Here is a 24,964-nt window from a genome sequence, read left to right as displayed (position 1 = left end):
TACTTCTAATAATTCTGCCTTCTCATTTTTAAATGTAATGAGACATGTTCTTAGTGTTTCTTAAACAGCCAAGATTCTCATTCAGTTTTAGCTGAATAAGTATTTTGGGGTTGAGACTGTGGTCAGTAAGAAAGCTAACAGCTCTGTATTTAAATGCTGTTTCTCATGTATTGAAAATCCCCAATAATTTAGGATTAGAGTAGATTTTTTCATGTACTAGGAAAAAATCTCTGAGGAGAGTGAAGTGTGAGAACAAGAACTCTGTACTACTCTTGATGATGTTGACAAAATCTTTCTCCCTGCAACAAACTCATGAGGAGTCATACCACTTGTTTTGTACCACTGCTGTTCACCAAATATCAAAACAAAAACAAAAAAGAAGTCCACTGAAAAACCTAAAGATGCTGAAAATGTCTTCCATGGATCAATTCATCCATTCTACAGCAAACGCACACTCGTTCTCCTCAGAAAATATATGAATAAATGTTACTCTTTAAAATGGATAAAGCACATGAAGCACCATCTGTCAATCCTCAGAACAGAACAACGACACACACTCACTCCCCCCCACCAATGGACTGCTAGAAGGGCTGCAGTTTGGAGGCACTGTTCCCTCTAGATTGGTGTCCAGCGACGGCATCCTTACCTTCGGTGGGAATTCCTGTTGCTATTTACGTGGCCCCGGCCTGTGCAGCCTGGTGTAGGACACTTAAGAACATTTTCATGCATGGCAAGAACTTGACAAGGAGAGTAAGAGAAAACAGCAGAGTATGAAAACAAGAAAAAAAAAATCAAATCCCAGTATATATGAAACCATTATAAAACAAAGCAGGATTCATTAACAACCAGCATTCCTCAAAATACACGTGACACACATAGCCAATAAAGCCTGATGAGGGAAGTAATTATTGTGACCCTATGCTCGTTAACACAGGGCAACAGTGAAAGTTATGGAGGTTACAGAACCTATAAACAAATGCATCTCTGGTACAACAGTGAAGCAGAGGACGCCCAACATCTTCTTCATACAAAACCACTGAGCAAAGATCCGCTCAACAGTAAAGGGTGAGCTAGCAACCATACAAAACAAAATTACAGACTGGAAAAATTCTTTCAGGAAATGTATGTATTCTTCACACATAGCTTTATAAATGCAGTATCAAACTTATGAGCCGAAAATCTGCTCCCAAGTTATACTAGTAGAACATTGAATTATTTGAAACACACCTCAGTACAACCCTGAACAGAATTTAACCCTAACTATAAGGCAGCCCAATTGAGCTAGGGGCCAATTCTGTTCACTTCCACATAGATATCTCATTCACATCTATATGGTGAGCAGAATGCATCCTTTAATTTTCACTTGTATTCTCTAAAAATGTGGACTTTTTTTTAAAATACTAAGAACCAAAATTAAGCACTTAAAAATTGAGGGATGGCACAAAGAAAAAGTAAAAAAGAAATACATGGTACAAGCTTAAGCAAGTAAACTGATTTACATCCTCATCCACTGCAAGCTGGATGGAAAGGCTGCTCAGAGCAGTACCCCTCTAAATCATAAAGCTCATGCTATGAAGGGCAAAATTATCAAGAACTTCTTGGGAACACTGAAAAGTTTTTTATGACATGAGGAATATCTGAATCCTTGTCTCGGAGCTGGATGGCAGTACCTCACTCAATGGAAAAAAGCCATCCAGCCCTTGTGAATTTCTCACTTTCTCACACAAAAGTGGTCTGGAAGCCTGTATTTAGTTCTCACTCAAAAAAAAAAAAAAATTGTAATAAAATCAGTAGATACCTTGACTGAGTTAAGAACTGAATAAAAGCTGTTCAGAGACTTGAGAATTAAACCATGTATACTCATTAAAGATCATCATCATCATCATCACCCCATCATCAGTGTGATAAAATGTGTATAGATGCAAAAGCTTCACTCTGAAATTCCTAATATTTAAAGCTGTTCTTGAAACATGCTTCACAAGGCCAACATCACAGGAAAAAAAAAGATGAGCTCACCTTTGTCATTTTAGTAGGTACAAGAGCATGCAAACAGTTTAAAGCTATATTCTTCTTTGATTTACAAAGTCTTCTAAAGAGTTTTTTTAACCATTTAAAAAAATGATAGAACTTTGAGCAACTGAATAAATATTTGTGTTTCAGAAAATTACAGGGTCTTGGTAAGCAGAGAAATTACTTTATTTGTTCTACTGTATTCGGAGACCAACCAAACTACAGCAAAGCTTCCTAAAGCACTTCCTCATCACTTCTGGAAGAAGCCATTGTATCATGAAAGAGGAGACTTGTTATGTCTGCTACTCTTGCAGTGCTAATCTACTTCTGTTTTCCTGTCCATCAGAATCTACTTTTCTTTGGAAACTGGGGACCATTTTAGTTCTGATCATCTTTATAACATTTCTTTAAGACTGCTTCAAATTCATTGAGGTTAAGTCTATAAGTGCTGATGGACAGTGAGGATTTTAGATCCATATGGAATGGAATCCGTAACTCCATTTTAAAAGTGGTGTGAAAGAGAACTGGATCTTAGCTAGACACTTCCTGATGAAATCCAGCAGTCATTAACCTCAACAGACGTATGCTGATTTCACCAGCCAAGGAGGTGACTTCCAGAAATGAAGCCCTCTGCCTTTAGGTGCGTGTCCATGAGCTCATATGGGTGAATTTCCTATGCAGAGAATTTGCTGATGTGGCAGGGAGTTCCACTCATGTGACTGACAGGGGATGTTTGCTCAAAATCCTGAGTTCTGTAACTAAGTAAACAGCCAGATTATTATTTTTTATAATATGCACTAGTTTAATATAAATTATGTGTCAGACACAACAATAACAAAGGAAAGGGGTTGCAAGTTTTTCAGGAATAATTATTCCTGTACAAGACAATAAGGACAGTTGACATTAGCACGCAGAAGCAAAAGCAGTGCACATCTTCTGGAAACCTTTTTCTCTGTTGACTAAATATGTCTATTAAAAAATAACCTAGGATTCTCAAAATCAAAGAATACAGCTTTAAAAGTTGTTCTTTTAGTGTAAAGTTAGTAAAGAATGGAAATGATGGAATAAAGGAAAAAGTATAACACAGAACAGTTGACTAAGTTGAGACAAACCATACTGAAAAATGAAATTAATTTTTTAAATAAAAGGTTTAAAAAGCATGCTAGAAAAGTTTTTGTAGTTTTATCCCCAGTTTCCATGAAAGAATGTGAACTTACTTTCTGGAGGGACCCTATCTTTGTGTGGGCATCCTGACAAACTGCGGTGATGGGGGTAAAGCCCCGTTACATGGCCAGTTCCATCACACCCAGGGGTAGGACATTTGCTCTCTTTCTTTTCTGTTCTTGAGGGATCTATAATTTACAACAAATGTGTCAAGTGAATGAGTCTTTTCACATTTCTGTAAGAAGGTTCATTTAATCATGTCATTTACTCTTTGGTAAATGTTATTATGAAAACTGAAAAAAGAAAACTCTTCTACTTCTTATCACAGTTTTGCCACTTTTATCCTGTTATCTTCTTTTCAGACTGCAGGCTCCCGTGATCATGGCAATATCCATTCACACTGATTGGAAAATGACCTTTTTATAGCAAAGCCGTACCATTGTCAATCAATGTTCTGCTGGCAAGCATTAGCTCAAGGGTGCAAGGTTATCTGGAAACTGTTTAGTTGGAGTTTCCCTTCTTTACATTCTTATTTGCCTCATGTATTAAGGTCTGCAAATGTACTGTCATAGCAGTTCAAGGTCCTGAGAGTAGCAAACTCAGCTCTTCAGAACAATAATTCCACAAAATCCATTTTTCAAGGCTTAGTGAGAAAATTACTCTTGTTTTCTTTAAATTCCTTACAAAGTGGTAAAATTACATAAATATTCCTTTCTCTTCAATAAATTATGTTGAAGTAAACATTGTAATCCGAACTAGTGAAAGTATCGCTTGCGCTGTAAACTGGGGTCATTACCAACATGCATATGTAACATTTGAATATTCATATGCTTGAAAGGTTAATGACCTTTTAGAATGTTGTTGGATCTTCTGACTATAAATCAAAAAAAAGTCTAACTAGACATTTTTTCCACAAAATAAAGTTTTCTGCCAATAATGTAATGGAACACTGGTGACATTAATCCTGATATAGAAATTTCTCATATAGCTTAATCTGCTTATTTCCTTTAACAGAACATCTGTAGAACATCTATTCTTCCAGACAAGCACATGATACAAATTACATCTTATCATCTTGACCACAGCTGCCAGGTTTTGGACATTATTGCTGATTTTCATATCAGTATTAAAGGGATAAAACTCAGGATACTCAAACTGCTACAATTCTGGCTAAAGATCTACAACATCTTTTTAGTTCCATCATTCTTTTCAATACCCAATCTGAACTATCCACATTTAATAATTTTATGTTGCTTTTGTAATTTCTCTGCTTCGATATTTATGCTTTCATCTCCATAAAGTAAGATTTTGCTGCTTGTTTTCCAGTAAGTCTTTTTCACATTAAATTCCATCCCACCTTCAACAAACAGAACCCTCAGTACAACAGGGGGAAATGTTAGCACTTGTAGATCTTCACATACAACCCATTATTTTCATAATGAATCAATACAATCCAGAGTTCATATTCTGTTTTGGACTTATCTTTCCCTGAATTCCTTCTGGTAGGTTTTATATATACTTTTACTTTTCAAGTTCTTCCAAAATAGCTTCATTTTACCAAAAACCTTTAGCTCCTTGTAATGACTCTTTACTCCTAAAATACAATATCATACTTCAACCTTTTATTTTGCAAATGGAATCCCTAATTATGAAAGTTTTCATTTACTTAACTTGCATGTGGACTACAGAACACAGCTCTTTGTTCCATGTTCTTTAACAACAAATAAACATATAAATCTATCTCCAACGTGCTATACAGTTATCACAACACTCCTGGAAAGACCATAATCTCATACATCAGGAAATTGAAGAAAGAGATCAAGAAGTTAAACCCAAGGCCACAGAAGGAGCAAATGTCAGAGGAGGGATTTGAATTCCTGCCAGATAGGCCTGTGCTGAGACCACTAGAACAGCAAGCCCACAGCTACATACATACACAACTCTAAGCAACTCATCAAGTCAAGTACTTTGGGATGTGTAAAAGTACTAGATAAGTGAATAGATAATGCAAATGAAATATAAATTATGTAAATATAACAATATTCAAGGACTGCAAAAAATGTAGATGATTAATAGACCATAATGGCTTTTTAGAGACTATAAATGAGAGGAACTTTAGCTACTTGACATTGTTAGAACTCCACCAAAGTCGGTGAAGGTATTGTAATTTAGAGCAGCTGAGGATCTAGACACTTGCATCCTACAGCATCAAGCAAATCCTGCTCTGTATTCAAGTCTACAGCATAAGGTTATAGCACATATCAGATCCTTAAGAGCCTTTATGGTCTAATGAGTCAGAAAAGATGCTGTATACTACTCTTAAAATGATTCCAAAACTTGCATAAAATTGCATTTGCACAATTTCCCATTGCTTTTAATGGAAGACATTTGAGTAAACTTTTCACAACTTTATATGAAACACTGGACACTGTTTTGTAAATCCCCTTCTGCTGTTTGGGAGAAATACTGCAGCTTTACTGAACTCTGCAACCTTTTCTCACTCCTTGCCACAGTGGAAGTATTTCCTGAGTGAAGGTTGTCAAAGGACTGTAAAAGGTTTCAAAATGCATAAATTTCAGAAGAAAACCTGTTTAGAATGCTTAAAATGGCAGAGGAGAAATGCTTAGTGGTCCCTTAATGGCTGTTTCAGTGATCTTTGAAGCCCAGGTTCTCACTGCAAACCTGTGTTCCCAAGGAAGTTTCCACCTAACTATATCATACATCTCTGTAGGTATCTCTTCCAGCAGAATTTGGAAGATAACTTGTGACTGGAGAACAAATGATATAAGCAACTGTCTTATTTAAAACTTCCTCTCTCAACGACTATCAGAATATTTCCCACAGGTTTGCTTGTTGTGGTTTGGTTTGGGTTTTTTTTGTTGTTGCAGGATTTTGGGCTTTTTTGGTTGTTTGCTTTTTTTGTTTGCTTTGTTTGTTTGTTTTTTAAATAAGGGAATACTTTTTTCTTTGTTTACTAAAAAGGTGAAGAACGATCCACTCCACAAAGTTTCATGGTCCAAACTCCCACAGTATTTAGTCCCTGGTTGAGCCTTGGACCTATTATCAATTCAGCTCCCTAGTAATAGGATGGTTCAAAGAAGCCATAGAATTTTCTAAAATAGGTTATCTGTACATTTTTTACTGTCAGAAATTATATAGGCTTTTTGGAGACAGCAGGCCTATATGCAAAAATCCTTTCCCAACCATATATAGATTGAAATTCTGGACAATACCAGAATTTAAAAACTGTAAAAAATTAAATTTTGTTTGCCATGTTTTCTGTGTTATTAGGGACATATACTCACAGGAAAATGCATCCATAATAGGTCTATGTGAACAACATTTAGCACAACATCCACATGGCTATGCAGCAATACACTAACTAAACAAAGTTGTCTTCCCCAGATGCCCGAAGTTACTACAGCATACACTGGACTATATATTTGTGGTTAGAACAAAGAAAACTTCACTAAAATACATTGCAGCAGTGTTTGACATCAGTAATTTACATACTTCTCTAAAAGACTGATCATTACTTTTGTTTAAGACTTCTGAAAAATGATCAAAACTTTCTTGGATCAAGATGTTGTCTGCCGACATGAACGCCACAGGCAGATTACTTTTTCAAAACAGGGATTTATGAAAAAAGAGAAAAATGCCCACCATCTCAATTGCAAAGTAAACCAAATATTTTTGCAACAAATGTAAGATAAACCTAATTTCTGTTTAGCATCTCCCAAGAAATACCATGTCCTCAACTTCCACTAAAGTCAATGGGAATCAGGGGTGTTCAATGAATCTCAGGAGGTATTGAACACTTAATACAACACGGTCCTACATGTACAGATGTAAACACGTTAAAGAGGGGTGTCATAATATAAACACACCATCAACATGATAATCCTGGAAATTAAAAGGCATTCTAAAGGTAACCTTTAGTTTGTTAGGGTTTCTTGTTTGGTTGACTTTTATTGGCTTTTTTTTTTTTTTTTTTTTTTTTTTTTTTTTTTTTTTTTTTTTTTTTTTTTCTTGTATTGAATTATGGTCAAGGCAGCACCTTAACTGTTTCCACAATGGAATGAAACCAGTGAAGTGGAATGCACATAAGAAAGAAATTGCTATTGATCTCAGCCCAGGCCACACCATGCCTTGCATAGCAAATGGCTTCCATTACCTTACTATCTTAAGATAATTAATGTGCAGTCACTGCCCCTATCTTATGTTATCGGTCATTTTGATACTGTTCAATTTCTATCAGGCAATTCTACATTTTAGACGGGAGAGGCTTCATCAATAACTGTCATTTGATGATAATTTTATAAGTCACAATGCCACCTACCCAATCCAATCTCTAATATATGCACTTCATAGCTGATTGACTGTCTGCTACATAAACCCCCCCTCTTCAATATAGTTTGCAACACAATTCTCTTTTTTAATTATTACTATAAAATATATTAAACCTTGAGAAAAATCTTTGCCTCTTTCAACATGATCTCTTGTTTTGTTTCCCTGAGAAGTTACTTTTTTAATTTAGCCAATGATATACAGTACATATTTCTAACACTGCAGAATTAATTATTTTATTTTATAATCATACCATGATGCTATTTTACAATCATGTCATACTACAATTTTAATAAAGTTCCCATTATGTGGAATTAATCACTTCATTTCAGAAATCTATGCAAAAACTTAACATGTTAGCTCACACTTTCTCATGACATAACATACGGTATATAGAAATATTACCTTTACCATAATATGGCTTTTTGACATGGCCGTCACTTGGTTTAGGCTTCCTGTCATCTCCAGAAAGATGTCTTGGAGACTGTTCCTCAAATGATCTCATATTATCCCTCCTTCCAGCTTCCACTGCCATTTTTTCTCTCATGGCTTTTGCTCTCTCAGTTTCCAAAGCAATTGCTTTCTCAAGCAGGGTTAAGTTACCTTTTGTCATATCAAACACTTCTTCAGACCTATCTGAAGTAATAGAGGTGGTATCATCGTCTCTTTCATGACAACCATCCTCCTTGGCACAGCTAGAAAAAGTCCTAGATCTGGGGCTCAACTGTTCTTCAAGCCTCATTAGGTTCATCATATCAGAGTAATTCCGGTCTGGTGTTCTTCCTTGGAAGTCATCTTCTTGCCTGACATGCTGACGAGTGTTCATGTTTTGCTGTTGATTTCTTTCCTGTGGGTTTGTCTCACTGAGTTTCCTAGCCAGATCAAAACACTGGTTCCTTAAGCACTCCAAACTGCTGAGACACACCTCTTCATCACTCTCCTCCACTATTTTTTCTGTAAGTCCATTGTTCACAGGCTTCCCTAGCATTACAAAGTTCATATTCCTATTGTCTTGCTGTGAAGTATTGTCTGCATAATTTCTGTCATTAATATTTTCTGAAAGCACTACACCATGTCCTTGTGCTAATAATTTAAGGGAGTCCACTGTTTCCCTAACAACATCACTGTCTAAATCTAAACTCAGCTCACTTTTCCGACCGATATTTTCATTTTTGTCACTATCATCTTCAAGACTATTAGATGTATTGCTGTTCATTTCTGATTCTGTCCTGGCTCTGTATGCTGCATCCTCTGCAATTTTGCCAAGATTTAACAATGACTTGGCCACCAGTTCATCGTAATTATCATACTCATCATTATTGTTATCGTCTTTTTCTGTGTCTTGCATTATTCGAGTATTGTGACAATTCATTTGATGGTCTTCTGCATAAAAAACAGAAACAAAGAAAGAAACAAAGAAAGAAAGAAAAAGGAAAAGAAAAGAAAAAAGTGGCTACAATTGGAACTGTTTTTGCAATCGCATGGACAGAAAACAAACTGCATGTCAAATACTGTTAATCATACAGCAATTCTAGAACACTATGGCTGACCCATTTGAACTGAATTCTCTATAGTCCATAGGGCTATTTTTGTTTATTTCCTATTCACATGAATTTCTTTCACAGAACTGATAAGAAAAAGGCAATCAAAATGATAATTACTACTACTGCTAAATATTATGGCATAAATACTTATGCTTCTCCTTTCACTTCTATATTCATAGTTTTATGGGATTTATTACAATCATATTATTCAGATGACATAATTGCCTATGTTTCCCCCATTTCTCACTCCTGTACGTCCTGTAAATATGGTAGATAGCAAAGGAGTGAGTACTACTGGATTTATTCTCTTACTGATGGATGCCATTCACCAAAAGAGAAAGAGTATACTCCAAGAAGGAAAATGCTACATTTTTAACACCATACATACCATTAACACTAATTGACCAATAGCTATATACAAAGATTAAAAAGGCATTTTACTGAGTGGATCTATCAATAAAATCAAAATCTCTCAGTTTAACTGTGAAGTTAAGAGTTTTAAAAGAGTTATTACATGAAAGGAGGATAGAAGGAATTATATGCACAATACAATTTTAAGTAAACATGCTAGCCCAAATTTGATAGTCATATATGTATGATAGGGCTGTTATTTACTGTTCTGTGTACTGAAACAGAAGGTGCACATTTTATTCAGCTTTGTTCTGATAACTGTTGAATAACCTAGGGAGAGCTTAATAAGATGGAGCCAATGAGAGGGCCTGAAGAGGAGATTCACCTCACCTAACTTTAGACATGAGCAAGGCAGATATCTACATCTACATCTACATCTACATCTACATCTACATCTACATCTACATCTACATCTACATCTAACATCTACATCTACATCTACATCTACATCTACATCAACATCTGCATCTGCATCTGCATCTGCATCTACGTCTACATCTATGTCTACGTCTACGTCCACGGTTACATCCTTAGTCAGTAAGAGAAGCAGACATTTTATGGACACAGTGCACCTGATCTGGTTAAGATATCTTCTTGAGAATAAAACTAATAACCATCAGAAGTGCCTGTTTCTCTTCATTGACAACAAATCAGACTTGATGCCCACCTTAAAGATACCCATACTCAGACGAATATCATTCACAGAGCATCTTCTGGTATCTCATGTTCACTCAAGTTATGTCATTATTAGACCCAGTCTTAAAACATACATTCATAATTATGAAGTAATGAACATTGCATAACTTATATTTTGATAACTGGCTATTATTCAACAAACTATATTTCAACATTTTCCAGCACTGGAAAAGAAAGTTCCTAGATCTGTCATTGCAATGACATGCTAGGCCAGTTTTTCAGCTGGTGCAAACTGAAAGAAACCAGTAGAGCTAGGATAATTAACACCTGCTCAAGAGCTAGTTCATCAACTTCTGGTAGCATCTTTTCAGCTAAGATGTATTTTCAACACTAGTACACCTAAAAACATAGCACTTTCTAAAGTGTGGCTCTCATTTTGGTTTAAACAAACCAAACTGGGAAATTTCAGGTAGTAGGTGGCTTATGCACTAACATTTTGGTAATAGGAAATAGTGTTTGATAAAAATAGTTTTTATGCCAGTAGATAAGATAATAAATCAAGAGTTGTAAATACAAAGCTAAACAGCATAATAATTAATATTTCAGCCACAAGATTGTATTTCTTCTACACAGTGGTTAGGGATCCTGGGATGATAGTAGGCTGTAGTTAAGCAGCAGAACTGGTTGATGACCAGGCTATGTCTAGAAAAAAAATGCTTTAATAGTAAAATATTATATCTCACATATTATCTGCTTGAATACAGAGGAAAGATAATTAATAAGGAAGATTGTATGGATTTCTACATCACAAGATATTCCAAGCCACTAGTGGGTTATCTGTTTATCATAAAAGTTTTATTTTAGTTGCTATGTTTTTCAAGATCATAATTCACATTTATGTTTCAGTGCCACAAAAATTAGGGGTGTCAGAGTATTAGATTTTCATTGTATAAGTAAGGATTACCACTTATACTCCCTATTTGAAACATGTCCATCTTGAATAACTCAATAGAAGAATGCAATGAAGGCTTAGTGGGTGACTAAGTCTGTGCTATTTGAAAAGCAAATCCACTAATTTTCTAAAGCAAAATATACAAACAAGTCCCACATTAATTTATATATTAAGGATAAAACCTGGTGCAAAGAGACTGTTCCATAGAAACTGAGGCTTTTGTGGAGTGCTTCTTGTAACTACACTAATGGGCAGTCAACGCAGCAAAGGAACATCGAAGTAATTAAAGAAGCAATTAGCTATAGCTCCAAAATTGCCACTGCCTTCAAGTTTAGGATGAGGTATCAACAAACACTGGTGAAATCCATCCAAATCCAGCTGTAATACGATACTGAAATACAAAGTAGGAAAAAAAAAAAAATTCAAGTCATCCTGAGAACTGCTCAGGTACTCAGTGACTACTCTAGGCCAACTTTTGAATGTGAAAAGTTTCAGGGATTGTTTCTCAAAAGAGAGGGTTGTATTTGTAAATGATCACCAAGGGGAGGAATATGTTATACCTTGCCTCCACAAATGAAAAGTCAAAATATGAATCATGTATTGTATGACAGAAGACATCTACATTCCTTTTGAGTAGGTAAGCTGAGTGAAAGCTGTAACTATTTACTCTGTTTGCCTATATCCTTTTCTGGTCTCCCATCCATTCAGTCATAAAATGAAGAAGGAAAAGGTAATGGAAGAGAAGAAAGTGTAAAGCACTAATCCTAGATGAGAGAGGCGGGAAAGCAAAATATTTAAATAAGTTTCATTTCTCATATTTAATTTTTGGCCTTTTTTTGCATCTCCTTTCTTTAACTATTTTACTCATGTCTCTTATCTTCATGCAGCAGTTAATTTTAATGAGGAAGATATTTATGCATGCCATGTCATCTCCTCAATAACAGTTGGATTCTGAACGTGCTCTGGTGAGGCACCTGTATCATCTGTTTATCAATATGAAATTTTAAATGCTGAATCAGTTTGTGTATTAGTTAAAGGTCTTCTAGGAAGTATGTTACACCAGCAGATCTTTGTGAACTATATGCCTTTTCTTTGATTCAGTTCTGTAAATTTTAATTTTGCTTTCATTTCACATTTCTGTAATTCCTTAGATTTGATCTTTAACTAAGTTACTGATTTACAGTGTGCTGTTTAAGGGCTGTCTGTTAAATGACGGCAAAACTCAGAGAGGTAAAATATTTACTCTACCCCTTGCATAAGTTCTGGAACCAGTGATGCAAACTTAAGGTTTTTATTTTGTGAAAAGACTGAGTTTGTCTCAAAAAGACACAAGCTATCCAGTTTAGGTGAAGAATGCACAAAGTTATAACATATCTTTTTTATGTTTACTTTAGGGTTGCACGGACAAAGAATACACAGTACAGTTTAAAAAGAGTATCAGATTATTCTATCCCTCTTCTACAAAATATCATGACAATTTAGATATTCTAGATTGTAAATTTGTTCTTTTTAACTCCCAGCAGATATAACAAATGGCAGGAGGAAATTATAGTGGAGTAGTGTGGAACAGCTATTAAGAGTTGGAAGCCTTTAGCCCTTTAGCCATTTCAACAGAAGTGCACTTGTATTGCACTTTAAAAAGTGAATAATGTGATTTCTTATTGTACCTTTCATCCGAGGATCTCAAAGCACTTTACAAACATTATTTTAAAAAGCCTCACAACACCCCTGTGAGGTAGGTATTTTAACCCCATTTTACAGATGGGAAATTGAGACACAGAGAAGTTGAGTGACTCTTTCCATGTCATACCAGGAATCACGGGAGAATAAGAATTATAGCCTTTATACACTTGACTGTTTCCTCCTTTTCTTCCTATCACATCCAATTTTAAGCAATATTTTGTCAGAAGAAATGGCTTCCTAGTTTTAGTGTAGGGAGTCATGCAAAACAGCACCTTCCTTTTGAAAAGGAAAATACACAGCATTTAGATTGAGAGATTCTGCAGAGAGAGGCAATGATACTTCAGAAAGAGCAGCTACATTCCTACCAAAGGACAAAGACTTCAAAAACATGACTTTCCAGATCTGTGGTATATCAAATTACTCACTTTTCTTCCAAGCATGGGAAAACATGATGGTAGGAAGCTGAGCCTACATGTGGTCACACAGGCTTCCTGCCCAGATGGATGGTTTCATTATCCAGGCAGCATTTCCTGATTTAAAACACTTCACTGCTCTTGCCACTGCTACTTGTCAATTCCTAAGTGCTCAGCACATGATACTACAGCATCACCATTCTTCTCCCTTTAAGCTGTAATGCAAAGTACATGCATACATCTCCACATTACAGTCTCTGATAGCTGGCCTCTGAGAAACATTTACCAACACAACGTTGGCACACATGAATTCCGAATCTTAGAAAGCAATGGCATAATATGGGGAAGGGGATTTGTACAATTTGTACATTGCCATCTTGGGGAAAATCTTGTGAGTAAGGAAATTGAAGAGGTGGAAAATTCAGTGAGTTCTAAACTTCTCCACTCCACATGGAAGAAACAGAGGTTATGTGTAACTCTCCAAGAACCTAAGCAAGGTATCTCAAAAATCTAAATACTCCTACTGACATGGGATTTGGATTACAGCCCAAGCATTTGCATATGCCTATTTCAGGGATGCACCGAACTCTGAAGTTGACCATGTGCATGAGGAATCCTTCCTTCATCTCTACAAAAGAAGTTCTTTTATACTGGAAGTGCTATAGGTAAAGACCCCAGCAATTTGGTTGTTATAACAATTGGTTCCTTTATGGATCTTATATACTTAATGGAAGTCAAAAGAAACTGATAACTGTTCACTTAGTTAATTGATTCTCTCTAGCTATTCCACTGTATTCTATTGTATTCAATTTTTTTTCCACTTCCCCCCCTCAGCCTGCTACAACTACTTACAATAGTTATAATACTAGGACTTATTGTTTAGACTTTACTACAATTATAATATTCAATTAATAACCAAAGTAAAATTAATGGAGAGTAGAAGTCATTAAGTGTGGCAAGGAAGTTCTGAGCTGAAGAACACAGCACGTAACAGTAGAAGTCAGTATTATAAATCAATAGTGAGGACTACACTGCATCAGATCCATATAGACCTTTAAGTATTCACAATTTGCTGCCTTATGTATCTTTTAATTCCTTTTTTTCTGTTTTGAACTTTCCATCTTCTATAGGTTCCACTTTTTATCTGGTTTTGCCTGCCGAAAATTTAAGTACTATCTTTTTTTTTTGTTTTTATTTTTTTACTTTTCCCTAAGGACCAAAAGTGATCCTTACAGATCTGAATTACTTTCCTTTTGTGGAGTGATTACTAACACGTAAAGACTAACACATAAAGACATTTCTTTTTAATTCACCTTCTTGCCATTTAAATACCTTTTTAAAAGAATATTAATATATTATTTTGGAATAAAAGCATATTTAAGATTTAGTTTTCTGTACAAATCAATGTATCCTTGACTAAAGGCAGAGGTGTTTTACGTAACCAGTGTCCTGAAATACGCCCTTTTTTTCTTGCCATTTGTATGGCCTCTTATTATACCTCTGCTTATGTCACACCTGCATGAATAGCATCCTGATCTACAAAAGTTCACATTAAGTATTGGTAGAATATGGATGTTCTTACTTGAGTTATTCCTATTAATATAAAGGCAGAGAGCATCAGGTAATACAGAGCAATGTACTTTTAAAATTTTCTGTCATTTTTTATTCATCCACATTTTCCCAATCCAAATCCCTAAGAGCTACCTATATCAGTATAGTTTTGGAAAAGAATCTAAGGATATCTGACAGTCCTCTGAAAAGATCATGACTGAGGCAATTTTGCTTCAAGCGCCAGACTGCAAGAGCTTCTCAAAGGTTATTTAGGTTCTGACTCGAGCCAATATGTTTAAGACTTTGTCATTTCACCACATGATACTGCTTGCCTTTCTTTGATCTTAAGAGATTGTCCCATTCTATTGACAGTACACTGGTGTCATGGAATCATGCAGTAGCTGAGGCTGGAAGGGACCTCGGGAGGCTATGTCCAACACCTGCTCAAAAAAAGTGCCATCTTAGAGCAATTATCAGGGCCCAGTTCTGTCACTTCAGCTTTAAAGGTCTCCCAGGATAGAAATACCACAGCATCTCTGGGAAATGAGCTCCAGTGTTTGACCAGTGCCATGGTGAGAAATTCATTGTTATTTCTAAATGGATTTTTTTTTTACACTTTTCTCTTATTCTTATGCTACACACTTACATCTTCTTTCCACTGTCCATACAAGTAGCTGAAGCCTAAGATCTCCCTGTAGCTTTTTCTTCCTCAGGTGAACAAAGTGGGTTTTTTTCAGTGTTTCTGCACATCATGAGGTCCAACTCTTTAATCATCCTGGTTGTTCATCACTGGACTCCAATATTTCACGATTTTCTTGTGCTGATGAGCCCAAAACTGGACCTATTACTCCACGCACGAAAGTGTAAGTGCTGCATAAAATGGAATAATAATTTCTTTTCCTTTTGATTTCTGTTTCTCAAATCTTTTCATCCTGACAGCAAAACATTATTTTCAAAAGTCAAAAGGCAATGAATTTTCTGGAAAATAACTTGTTTTCCTCCACCACAGAGACAGTAGAAAATACTTTTTAGTTACCTACATGCATCCCTTAAGTAGGAAAGGTCCCTGATTGGTATGAAGGCTGTTTGTTTGGTTTTCAGTATCTGCAATATTTGGTATAAAGGCATATGTTTAGGTTTGAGAAGGAACTTGCTGAGATTATCCGTGAACAGAAGTGGATATGCTGGGTTTGCAAGGACAAGGCAATTCAGCCAGTCCCTCCCACCAGGTCCACACTTCTTTCTGAATCAGGTTTAGGCAGCCCTTAATTGTTTTAACTTGACTTCTGTCTGGGCAGATAATAAGATGGCTTTAGCTGATGACTGTAATTCCTTTCATCCTACTTTTTCTCCCCAGGAAGTCAATATGCAGGAGGCAAGATATTTTATCTCATAGCCTTATAATATTTCAATGTAGTTTGGCAGTTTCTTGTCTTCTCTCAGGGTTCCACAGCTCAGCAGGGCACCAGGCAATGAGGAAGCCAAAGCTATTCTCCAGATACTGGGATACAGCAGGAAGACAGCAGGGGAGCAGAGGACCAGCTGCACTGATGGCAGAACACCCACTCAGAGAGCTCTTGGTACAGAGCTTCTCATGGGGCTATACCTAAGATTACTCCAGAGACAGTGACCCATGCCTACATCCCTCTCATATTCATCACTTTACAAAGAATGCAGCCTGAAGAACACATTTTCAGTTTATAAAGCAGTATTTTCTTTCTCGCACACAAATCTCTGAGACGAGAGGCTGGAATCCTTAGTACAGGGAAACATAATCTCATTTCACTGTTTCTTTCAGTTCAGATCTCTGACTCAGTGTCAGGCCATACTGAACATATGAACTACACATCTAGATTCCATTCACAGCTAATGGACAAAAACATGCATCCTGGGATTTGATTTTTCATCCTAACATAGGCATCTATAGTAAATTGGCTGAATTATCCCCTAAAAGTGCCTATTTATCTTGATTGGTTATCAATTAAAATGAATCCTATCCTTATTGCTTTTACTCAAAATTTTCAAGTTGATCATTGCTGAATTTCAATGGTATCTTTAGTATGCCACAGTAGAAACTGCTGAGTGGAAGGAATGAGGAGCTACCCAAAGGGAACTACCTTCTGGTTGAGGATAGATAAAGATAAATCAGGAAAGGCTGGTGTGGATGGGATACTATGGATATTTTGGAAGGGATAAATGCTTATGACTGCATGATTTACATTATTGTTTGGTCTCCATTATAAGTTTAATTACTTTTTTAGCTATGTTTGATTATCAAAAAACGTTTGTTTGTACATTCATAAGATGACCTGATTGGCCAAAGGGACAGAGGCACATATCGCTACCATTCTAGAAGATGAGAGAACCTCATCTAAAATATGGAATCATTTAAATTTCTTCTTCATGTTTCTCTTCAGTTCAGTGCCAAGGATTCTGGAAAGACAAAGACATCTATATGCACAAGTGCCAGACTTTATTTCATCTGAAATATAAAGCTTTTAGTTAGGGTGTTTGCTTCTTTATTTTTATCCCTTCATCTAGCTTTTAAATCTTTTTAACTTGTCTCGTTCCCTATGTTCTCATGACAGGGAAGGCTGAGTAATAATCCATAGTATAAGAAGAAAGTAAACACAAAGGATTCTTTACCTCTTTGGTTATAGCCCTCTATTATTAATATTCTGTTCTATCCCTCTTAATTAGGAGCAGAACAGTAAACAGAGAAGTGAAACGTGATTATTCATGCTGCTATACTCTTAGTGAGGCTCTGGCATGATTTTGATTCGAGTGACTTAGCAGTTTTCCAGCAATGTCGAGATGAAGAGGCTCTGGTTAGGGACCATTCCCAAGGAGTTTGGATGTGGTGAACATATTCTGGAAGGTAAAAGATTAGCTGTACATGCACCCAAATCACACAACAGTTGAACTTGGCATTAAATGAGTGGACTATGATCTGTTTTATTCAGTCACATAGATTTAGTCATCGATTAATGTGACTGAAGGGACAAAGGCAGGAAAACCCATAAGCTGGGATCAATAGAAAATACATTTCAGAAGGAACGAGTAAGGCAAATGTGAACCATTTACCACGGGTTTACATGGCAGGTTTTGGTAGCAGGGTGGGCTACAACTTCCAGCAACCTCCCCCATGCTCAGGAGAGCCAATGCCAGCCAACTCCACAGTGGACCCACTGCTGGAGAAGGCTGAGCCCATCAGTGATGGCAGGGAGACCTCTGCGATAACATATTTCAGAAAAAAAATGTATTGGGCAGAAGTAATTGCAAACAGAGAAGAGTTGAGTGAGAATCTATGAGAGGAACAGGAAGGGTAGGAGATGCTCCAGGCACAGCAGCTCATGGTGCAGCCCATGGTGAGGCAGCTGTGCCCCTGCAGCCCATGGAGAGCCATGGTGGAGCAGAGATCCACCTGCAGTCTGTGGAGGACCCCACATCTGAGCAAGTAGGTGCTTGAGGGAGGCAGTGACCCTGTGGAAGGCTGCATTGGAACAGGCTCCTAGGATCTGTGGCCTTGTGGAGAGAGGAGCCATGCTGGAGCAGGCTGATGGCAGGACTGCTGATCGCATGGAGAACCCACACTGGAGGATCTGCTCCTGAAGGACTGCACCCTGCAGAAAGGGACCCATGCTGGAGCAGTGTGAAGAACTGAAGCCCATGGGAAAGACTAATACTGAAGAAGGAGACCTGTCTTCCATGGGAGGGACCCCATACTGAGCAGGGGAAGAACTTTCTCTGAGAGGGAAGCAGTGGGAGAAACAACCTGTGATGAAGTGCCTGTAACTCTTATTCCCTGTCTCCCTGCACCCCTGGAGAGAGCAGGTAGACCCTGGAAAAGAGGCTTTATTTTGCTTCTCATTATCCTACTCTGATCTTCATTGGTAAATTCAAATAATTTCTCCAAGTTGACTCTGCTCTGCCTTTGATGGCAACTGTTGAGTTATCTCTCCCAGACTTTATCCCAGCTCAGGAGGAGAATGAAAAGAGTGGCTTTGGTGGACATCTGGTACCTAGCCAGGGTCAACCCTGGCCAATCATGCTACTCCAGTCAGACAAGTACACATATACAGTGGACCTCAAAAAAGAGAAAATGGTGACACAATGGGTGTTAGCTAGATACAAAGAGTCTTTAGTACCTTCTGTTTATTTGCCACCTATATGTACAGATGGCCTATGTGACTGGAAGTGTGTAAGAATGAGAGTAAAATACCAGGCACCTTTTAAAAACAGGAAATGTATGCTATAATACCAGATAGAGACCACCTTTTATGTCACTATGGCATCTGCAAAGATATTTCCAGCGAGGCTCTTCCAAATACCTGTCCATTTAAAGTCCTCACACTGCTCCCACTTTAGAAATGGAGAGATTTCAGACTGCTGCTCAGATCTGCACTAAAATATCTGATGAAAGCTGGTATCTCCTAAAAGGAGTGTATTTGCTGGACAAAAGTAACAACTTACATACATTTCTATACATTTCCAACTAAATATGTACCTACTAGCTATGATGGCAGTAGCTTTGTTGCCAGTCTCACAGTGCCTAAATTGAGTACAGCAGCACAGCCTTAGTGCATGGCATCTGTGCTGAAAATAACTATCCTTGCAGAAACAACAAGCAACAACAACAAAAAAGTCAATCAAATAACCACACCAGAACTAAAACCTGAATCTGAGTCTGATCTCAGGGTTCTTCAGCCTAGAAGTTATTTTGCTGGAGTTCTCTAGTGAAAGTAATGTATGTGAGATAAAGCCAACACCTTTACTTCTGCCTGAAAAGATTTCTGGTTTTATTTTTTTCACTTTAACATATTGCTCCCCTTTCAATTGTCTTTTTGATTATTTTTAGGTTCTCATCTCATTAACTTAATTTTCTGTACACTGAAGTATCTGAGCTATTTAGGAGCCAGTGAAATTAACCTATCCAACATGAACTTTCCCCCTCTGTTCCTTTGTATCGGATGCGGTATAACATTTTATGACTTAAAATGAATTAATTAAATGGAACTGCATCAAATCCATTCCTAAAACTAAGATAAACTGTGTACGTTATTTCTACACTATCTATCTTCTCAAAGATGTGCAAGATTTCAAGCAAAAAACTTACTTGCCAAAAGACAGTTGTTCTTTACTAAATATATTGCTATGACTTTCAGTTAAGCATTTTTAAACAGTTAGTAATTTTTGCTCATTGCTGTTTGTATCTTATACAGACATCAATTGTAGCTTAAAAATCCTTGTTTACAATATCATAAAAAGTCTCAAAGAGTTTTCATATATTGGATGGATATCTAAAAATGCTCCGCATGTGTCTAGCTCTGATTCTACTAATGACAAAGAATGCTATAATTAAGAAAAAAAAGACACAGTAAGCTACTTCACATCATGAACTATAGGAAAATGCTCACATATAACTAGGGAGGAGAAAATATAACAGAAAAAAATGTCCTGCATTGCCTGTGGGTGTGGGTATTTTGTTTGGCCCTGATTGTTCATCTTAAAGCCTTTTACTTGATAATTTAAAGATTCCACATAATGCAGGTTCTTTACTTTAGCTTTCACATCTGTCATATCCTGCTGTCCATGAAGGAATCCTAACAGCATATTTCATTTTCTGTCTGCAGTATTTCCATGCTGACCACTTAAGTGTTTCTTTACATCTTTCTGCATTTTTCTTTCCTTCATAAGCTCTGTCATCCCTTTTACATATGGAACTTATTGTTTCCATTTCTGTGTCCTAAGACCCTCCAGCCACCAAGTCAAATTTTTTCTTAAACTCATATCTTTAATGTGGATTTCAACAAGAATCCTTTAAAAAACACCCTTATGAATAGCAGCAGTAATTTCTAAAACCCTTTCAGATTAGACTTCTCATGTGCATGTTGTATAGAAAGGAGCAGTCATATTTCTGGTTTTCTTGGTGGTACAACTACATCTGTACTCATCTGTGCCTTAAACCTGGGAGACACCTTAACACTCATCAACTCAAAGCTCTGCTTTGATGTGTACAGCTCCAGCCTTACAAAGCTCTCTGCCTCTCTGCTATTTAAGCAACAAAGTATGCTAACACTGAGTCTTTTCATACATAAGTTTCCAGACAAAACTAATCCAATAGGTATGCTGTAATGCACACCAGAAAGAAAAAGGCTTCCCATGAAGTGTTGCTTTGATTGGCTTGCTTAATTTGTAGCCAAGCAAAGAACAGCCTGTTTTCTACTTCACTTTCCCTGCTCACCCCCACCTGCCCATCGCCCAGGTTAAGAATGTTGTTTAGTGGGTCACTCACTTAAAGAACCAGAAGAGTATAAGCTCTCATGTTTTATATATATGGCATAACACATTTCCCAAAAACATTTGCTAGTCACCACAACAAAAGCTAGACTGGATTCAAGGTCCATGAGGAAGCAAAAAACACAAGAGTAGAGTAAGACCCATACTGGGTCTTTTTATGCTATTTGATGTTTTTATGCTATTTGGTATTTTGGCAAAAATGCAATGTCTTTATTGTAGACATTATAAAAGGACTCGTGCCTTGAAGAGAGAAATACAGTGTCTGTTCCCTGTGCCCAGGACTGATTTTGTAGCCTAATATTAAGAAGTCAAGCCATAAGATGGTTATAGGTTCCTTGGAGCAAAGAGAGATCTCAGCATGGCCCACTTTCTCAGGAGAATGACCCACTTTGGCCTATGGCAGTTCTTGAATGTTTTTTCTAGGGTGTGACAGAGGTCCATCAGCATGTGTAAGAGCATTCCCTATGCAAAGCAGCCACTGCTCTCATCTCCAACCTACTGTACATTGAACTCCTGCATCACCCATTACACTTTACTCAGGCACCTGCATTACAGATGAGGCAGAACTTTCATTCCATTCTAATGTGAAACATTTATCTCACTCCACAGTTGTAACAGGATCCTTGGTTCCTAAGACAGGATTCCAGTGTCTATTCATCTAAAAGTTGTCCTTTTTTGCTACATTTCGAGGACAGGACATTCAGAGACTGTGCTCACTAGATAATAAAAAACACTACTGTAAACTTTAGTATACCCTTTGTAAGTCCAACTTCAGCCCAATTCCTAACAGTCATTCCTAATAATGATTTGTTATTCTCTATTTCCACTATTACTTTAAAAAATTATATATATTTTTTAATGATCTGAGGGCAAAGTTTTGTTCAACACATTGCAACAGAAGAAGAAACAATTTTTAACTTTCCACTGGATTCCAGCCCTAAAGTTGAACAATGTTTTAATTATTGCAGATGACAGAATGACAATATTCTGTAAATCTTCAGCCCAGTTCTTTACAGGGTGTCCAAGAAATTGCTTAGCAGATGCATCTTGTTTATACAGAACTTCTATAATAAGTGGAGGCAGTTGGTGAAACAATAGATTTGATACAATAGAAATCAGAAGAAAAGCAGTTGCACAGCTTGCCTTGAAGTATATATGACAAGTAGGGAATCTCACCACAGATGCTTTGTAATGACAGAACCCTAGTCTGACAGGCATGAGCAGCTTTGCAAACACTCCTGTGTTAGGTGACTGGAAGTGTTCACGACACACAGACCTTGCCCTTGTTCTGTCAGAAATCCATGTCTGTGGAGTACAAGGAAGAAAATGTCTGCTTGATTTGTCTGGTTTTGAAATTGGAAGTTCAGTTATCCTGTGGTGTTCCTTTAATGTTATGGCAATACTAGTACTTACCCTGCCTATTTAATAGTATAGCCTGCAAAATTAAGCTTTTGGGATGACAGAACTATCAGATGATGAGTTCACCTAATAAACCCTCACTAAGTCTTGAATTGTCAATCCTGTTAACTTTCTCTGACAGAGCCACCACAAGTTTTTGCTATAGCAATATTTACTGCAGACAGCATATAATATCTGCTACACTCTCCATGTGGTGGTATGAATACTTGAAATGTTTAATGTTAGTGACTATTTTCAGTACTTTCTGCATGAAGCTTTAATCTGCCACATAATTCAGAGGATTTCAACAACATTGACCAAAACCAGCCTCCTTCAGGTGGTTTCTTTCCTATCATTAGTTGTTTTTTTTTGTATTCTGCTAAATTACTTGGCCTTCCTTGCTGTCCAGCTCACTAACTGTAGCTCCCACTCTCAAGGAAAAAAATTTGAAAAATACATTAATTTACAGATGGGCAAGTATTTCTTACGATAAAAAAACTATGTCATATGTGATATAAGTGACAAAAGAATAAACATCAATTGTTGTGTGACCTGTAAAATAAGGAAGAAATGCTTCCATAATACAAAAGTATTCAAAATTACATATATATGTTCATTACATAACAATGCTTTTGTTTCAAAAGAATTATTTTTTAGGTTTATGTATTTCAGTTAAACAAAATTTGAGGCATTTTCTAGGACTGCAAGTTTGATTCATAAGAATGGACATGGGTCAGAAGAAATTATCAATCTGGTCTGTAATTTTATTTCATTTTATTAACTCCTGGAGGCACTCTAATAGAGCAAAATTAACTCCCAGAGTTACCAAATAAAGTTCTCTGCTTTCCAGGATGAAAAGCTACCATTTGTGTTCACTCTTTTAGGACAAACACTATAAGTCCAGTGGGAATTGTGAACTAACAGGGTCATCAAAATTGCTTTGAGAGCTGCACTCTAAACACAAGAGGAGAAACAGGAACCTATAATACTGACCAAGCAAATGTTATTTTAAAGAGTCATTATATCTGTAGTGTCAAGAAGGATCCACAGAGTCTGTGGTCACTGTGTAAGGTGCAGTACAGTGTGAGCAATGGACTCTTTGAAGATGCACTGTGAAAGACAAAGGAATTCAAAGAGAGATCATGAAGAGTTCAGTTCTGTACAACCCCTGAATCTGTTTCTAGAAGAGACATTTTCCAGATGTGAGACCTTCTACAACATCAGGTCATTTACAAATACAGATGCAAAGAGCTGCTGATAAATTGAGTTAATTATTGGTTCCATAAAGCACTACATCATATAACCAACTGGCTTCTTGGAACAGTTGTGCCAAAACCAGGAGATCATTGGCAATGAACAGGTTACAGAGAGTCTAAGTGAGAACAGAGCTACAGCTCTAAGACTACAGCACTTTAATTTCTTCTCCAATCCACCTTATTCCAGAAAAAATAATTTTACTGTAAGATCTTGCCAGATAACAAACCATATAGATTTTTTCCATATAGGAAAAAAATCAAGGATTCACTCAGCATTTTTCTGCAGACAGAAGGATGCAATGGAAATGCAGAAAAGACAGTCTTTTCCTGAGCACTGCAACCTGTGAGAATCCAAAGCAGCACTGGTGATACATGGTTCCTTTCCAAACCTGCTGCTCTGGCAAGACTAGAGAAAGCTTTGGTCACAGACAAGCTCTGAAACAACTTGACAGTACAATGGGCCCAACATCTCAAGTTCAGCTAACACTGACACAGTCTAGAAGGTTTATTGAGTTTCTGAGTCAAACATTCGAATTGAAGGAAGTCTTCTAAAACAGTTCTTCAACAGAGGAAAAGTTAGGGATGACATGTGCAACATACCACCTCACTTAAATGGAACTCTACTGACATAAAGCTATTCTTGATTATTCTCGATACAAACAAGCTTAGTATCAGACCCAATCTTACTTCAGATAATTAAAAAATTATGGTAAAATAATGCCATTTAATGAGTTTAAATTATATTGTCTCTGTATAGTGAAGACCTTGATCATGAAATACAGCAAAAAGCAGAATTTACTAACACTTGAGTCATATTTAGGCAATCAACAAACCAACCAATTGACCGACCAACCAACCAACCAACCAACCAACCACAAACACATAACAGTAACAAAAAGATCCAAACTTTTTCCACAAGAACTAGCCCAGGGGGTGTTTACCAGCTAGTTGTTCCCCCACCCTACTCCAACAACCTTGAGGTTTCCAGGCCTGAACTACCAGTACCAAATGTTTTAATTGTGTTATTTCCAACAAAAATTGGAAATTAAAATGCTGAGTCTGAATCTCTCAATACAAAATATAGACAGCTAAACAGCAGAACATATTGTAATCCATGCTTGCTTCTTCAATGGAAAAAGCAAGTATCACAGATTCACAGAATATTCTGAGTTGAAAGGGAACTCCAAGAATCATTGAGTGCAACTCTTAAGGAAATGGCCCATAAAGGGATCAAACACACAGCCTTGGTATTATTAGCATTATGCCCTAATCAACTGAGCTAATCTCAGTATCAATAAA

General features: G+C 36.9%; 1 protein-coding gene across 1 annotated transcript in view; it reads right to left on the bottom strand.

Annotated features, from left to right (window-relative positions):
- The window catches only part of MYT1L (myelin transcription factor 1 like), a 223,116-nt gene that overhangs the window by 73,505 nt on the left and 124,647 nt on the right, over positions 1-24,964 (bottom strand). The window contains exons 6-8 of the mRNA XM_056488499.1: positions 7,927-8,904; positions 3,228-3,362; positions 647-737 (exon numbers count right to left, since the gene is read on the bottom strand). Coding sequence (XP_056344474.1) covers positions 647-737; positions 3,228-3,362; positions 7,927-8,904 — 1,204 coding nt within the window. The remainder of the gene's footprint in view (positions 1-646; positions 738-3,227; positions 3,363-7,926; positions 8,905-24,964) is intronic.

Source organism: Oenanthe melanoleuca, chromosome 3 (assembly GCF_029582105.1).
Source record: "Oenanthe melanoleuca isolate GR-GAL-2019-014 chromosome 3, OMel1.0, whole genome shotgun sequence".
Classification (NCBI taxonomy): Eukaryota; Metazoa; Chordata; class Aves; order Passeriformes; family Muscicapidae; genus Oenanthe; species Oenanthe melanoleuca.
This window is presented reverse-complemented; position numbering and strand designations above follow the sequence as displayed.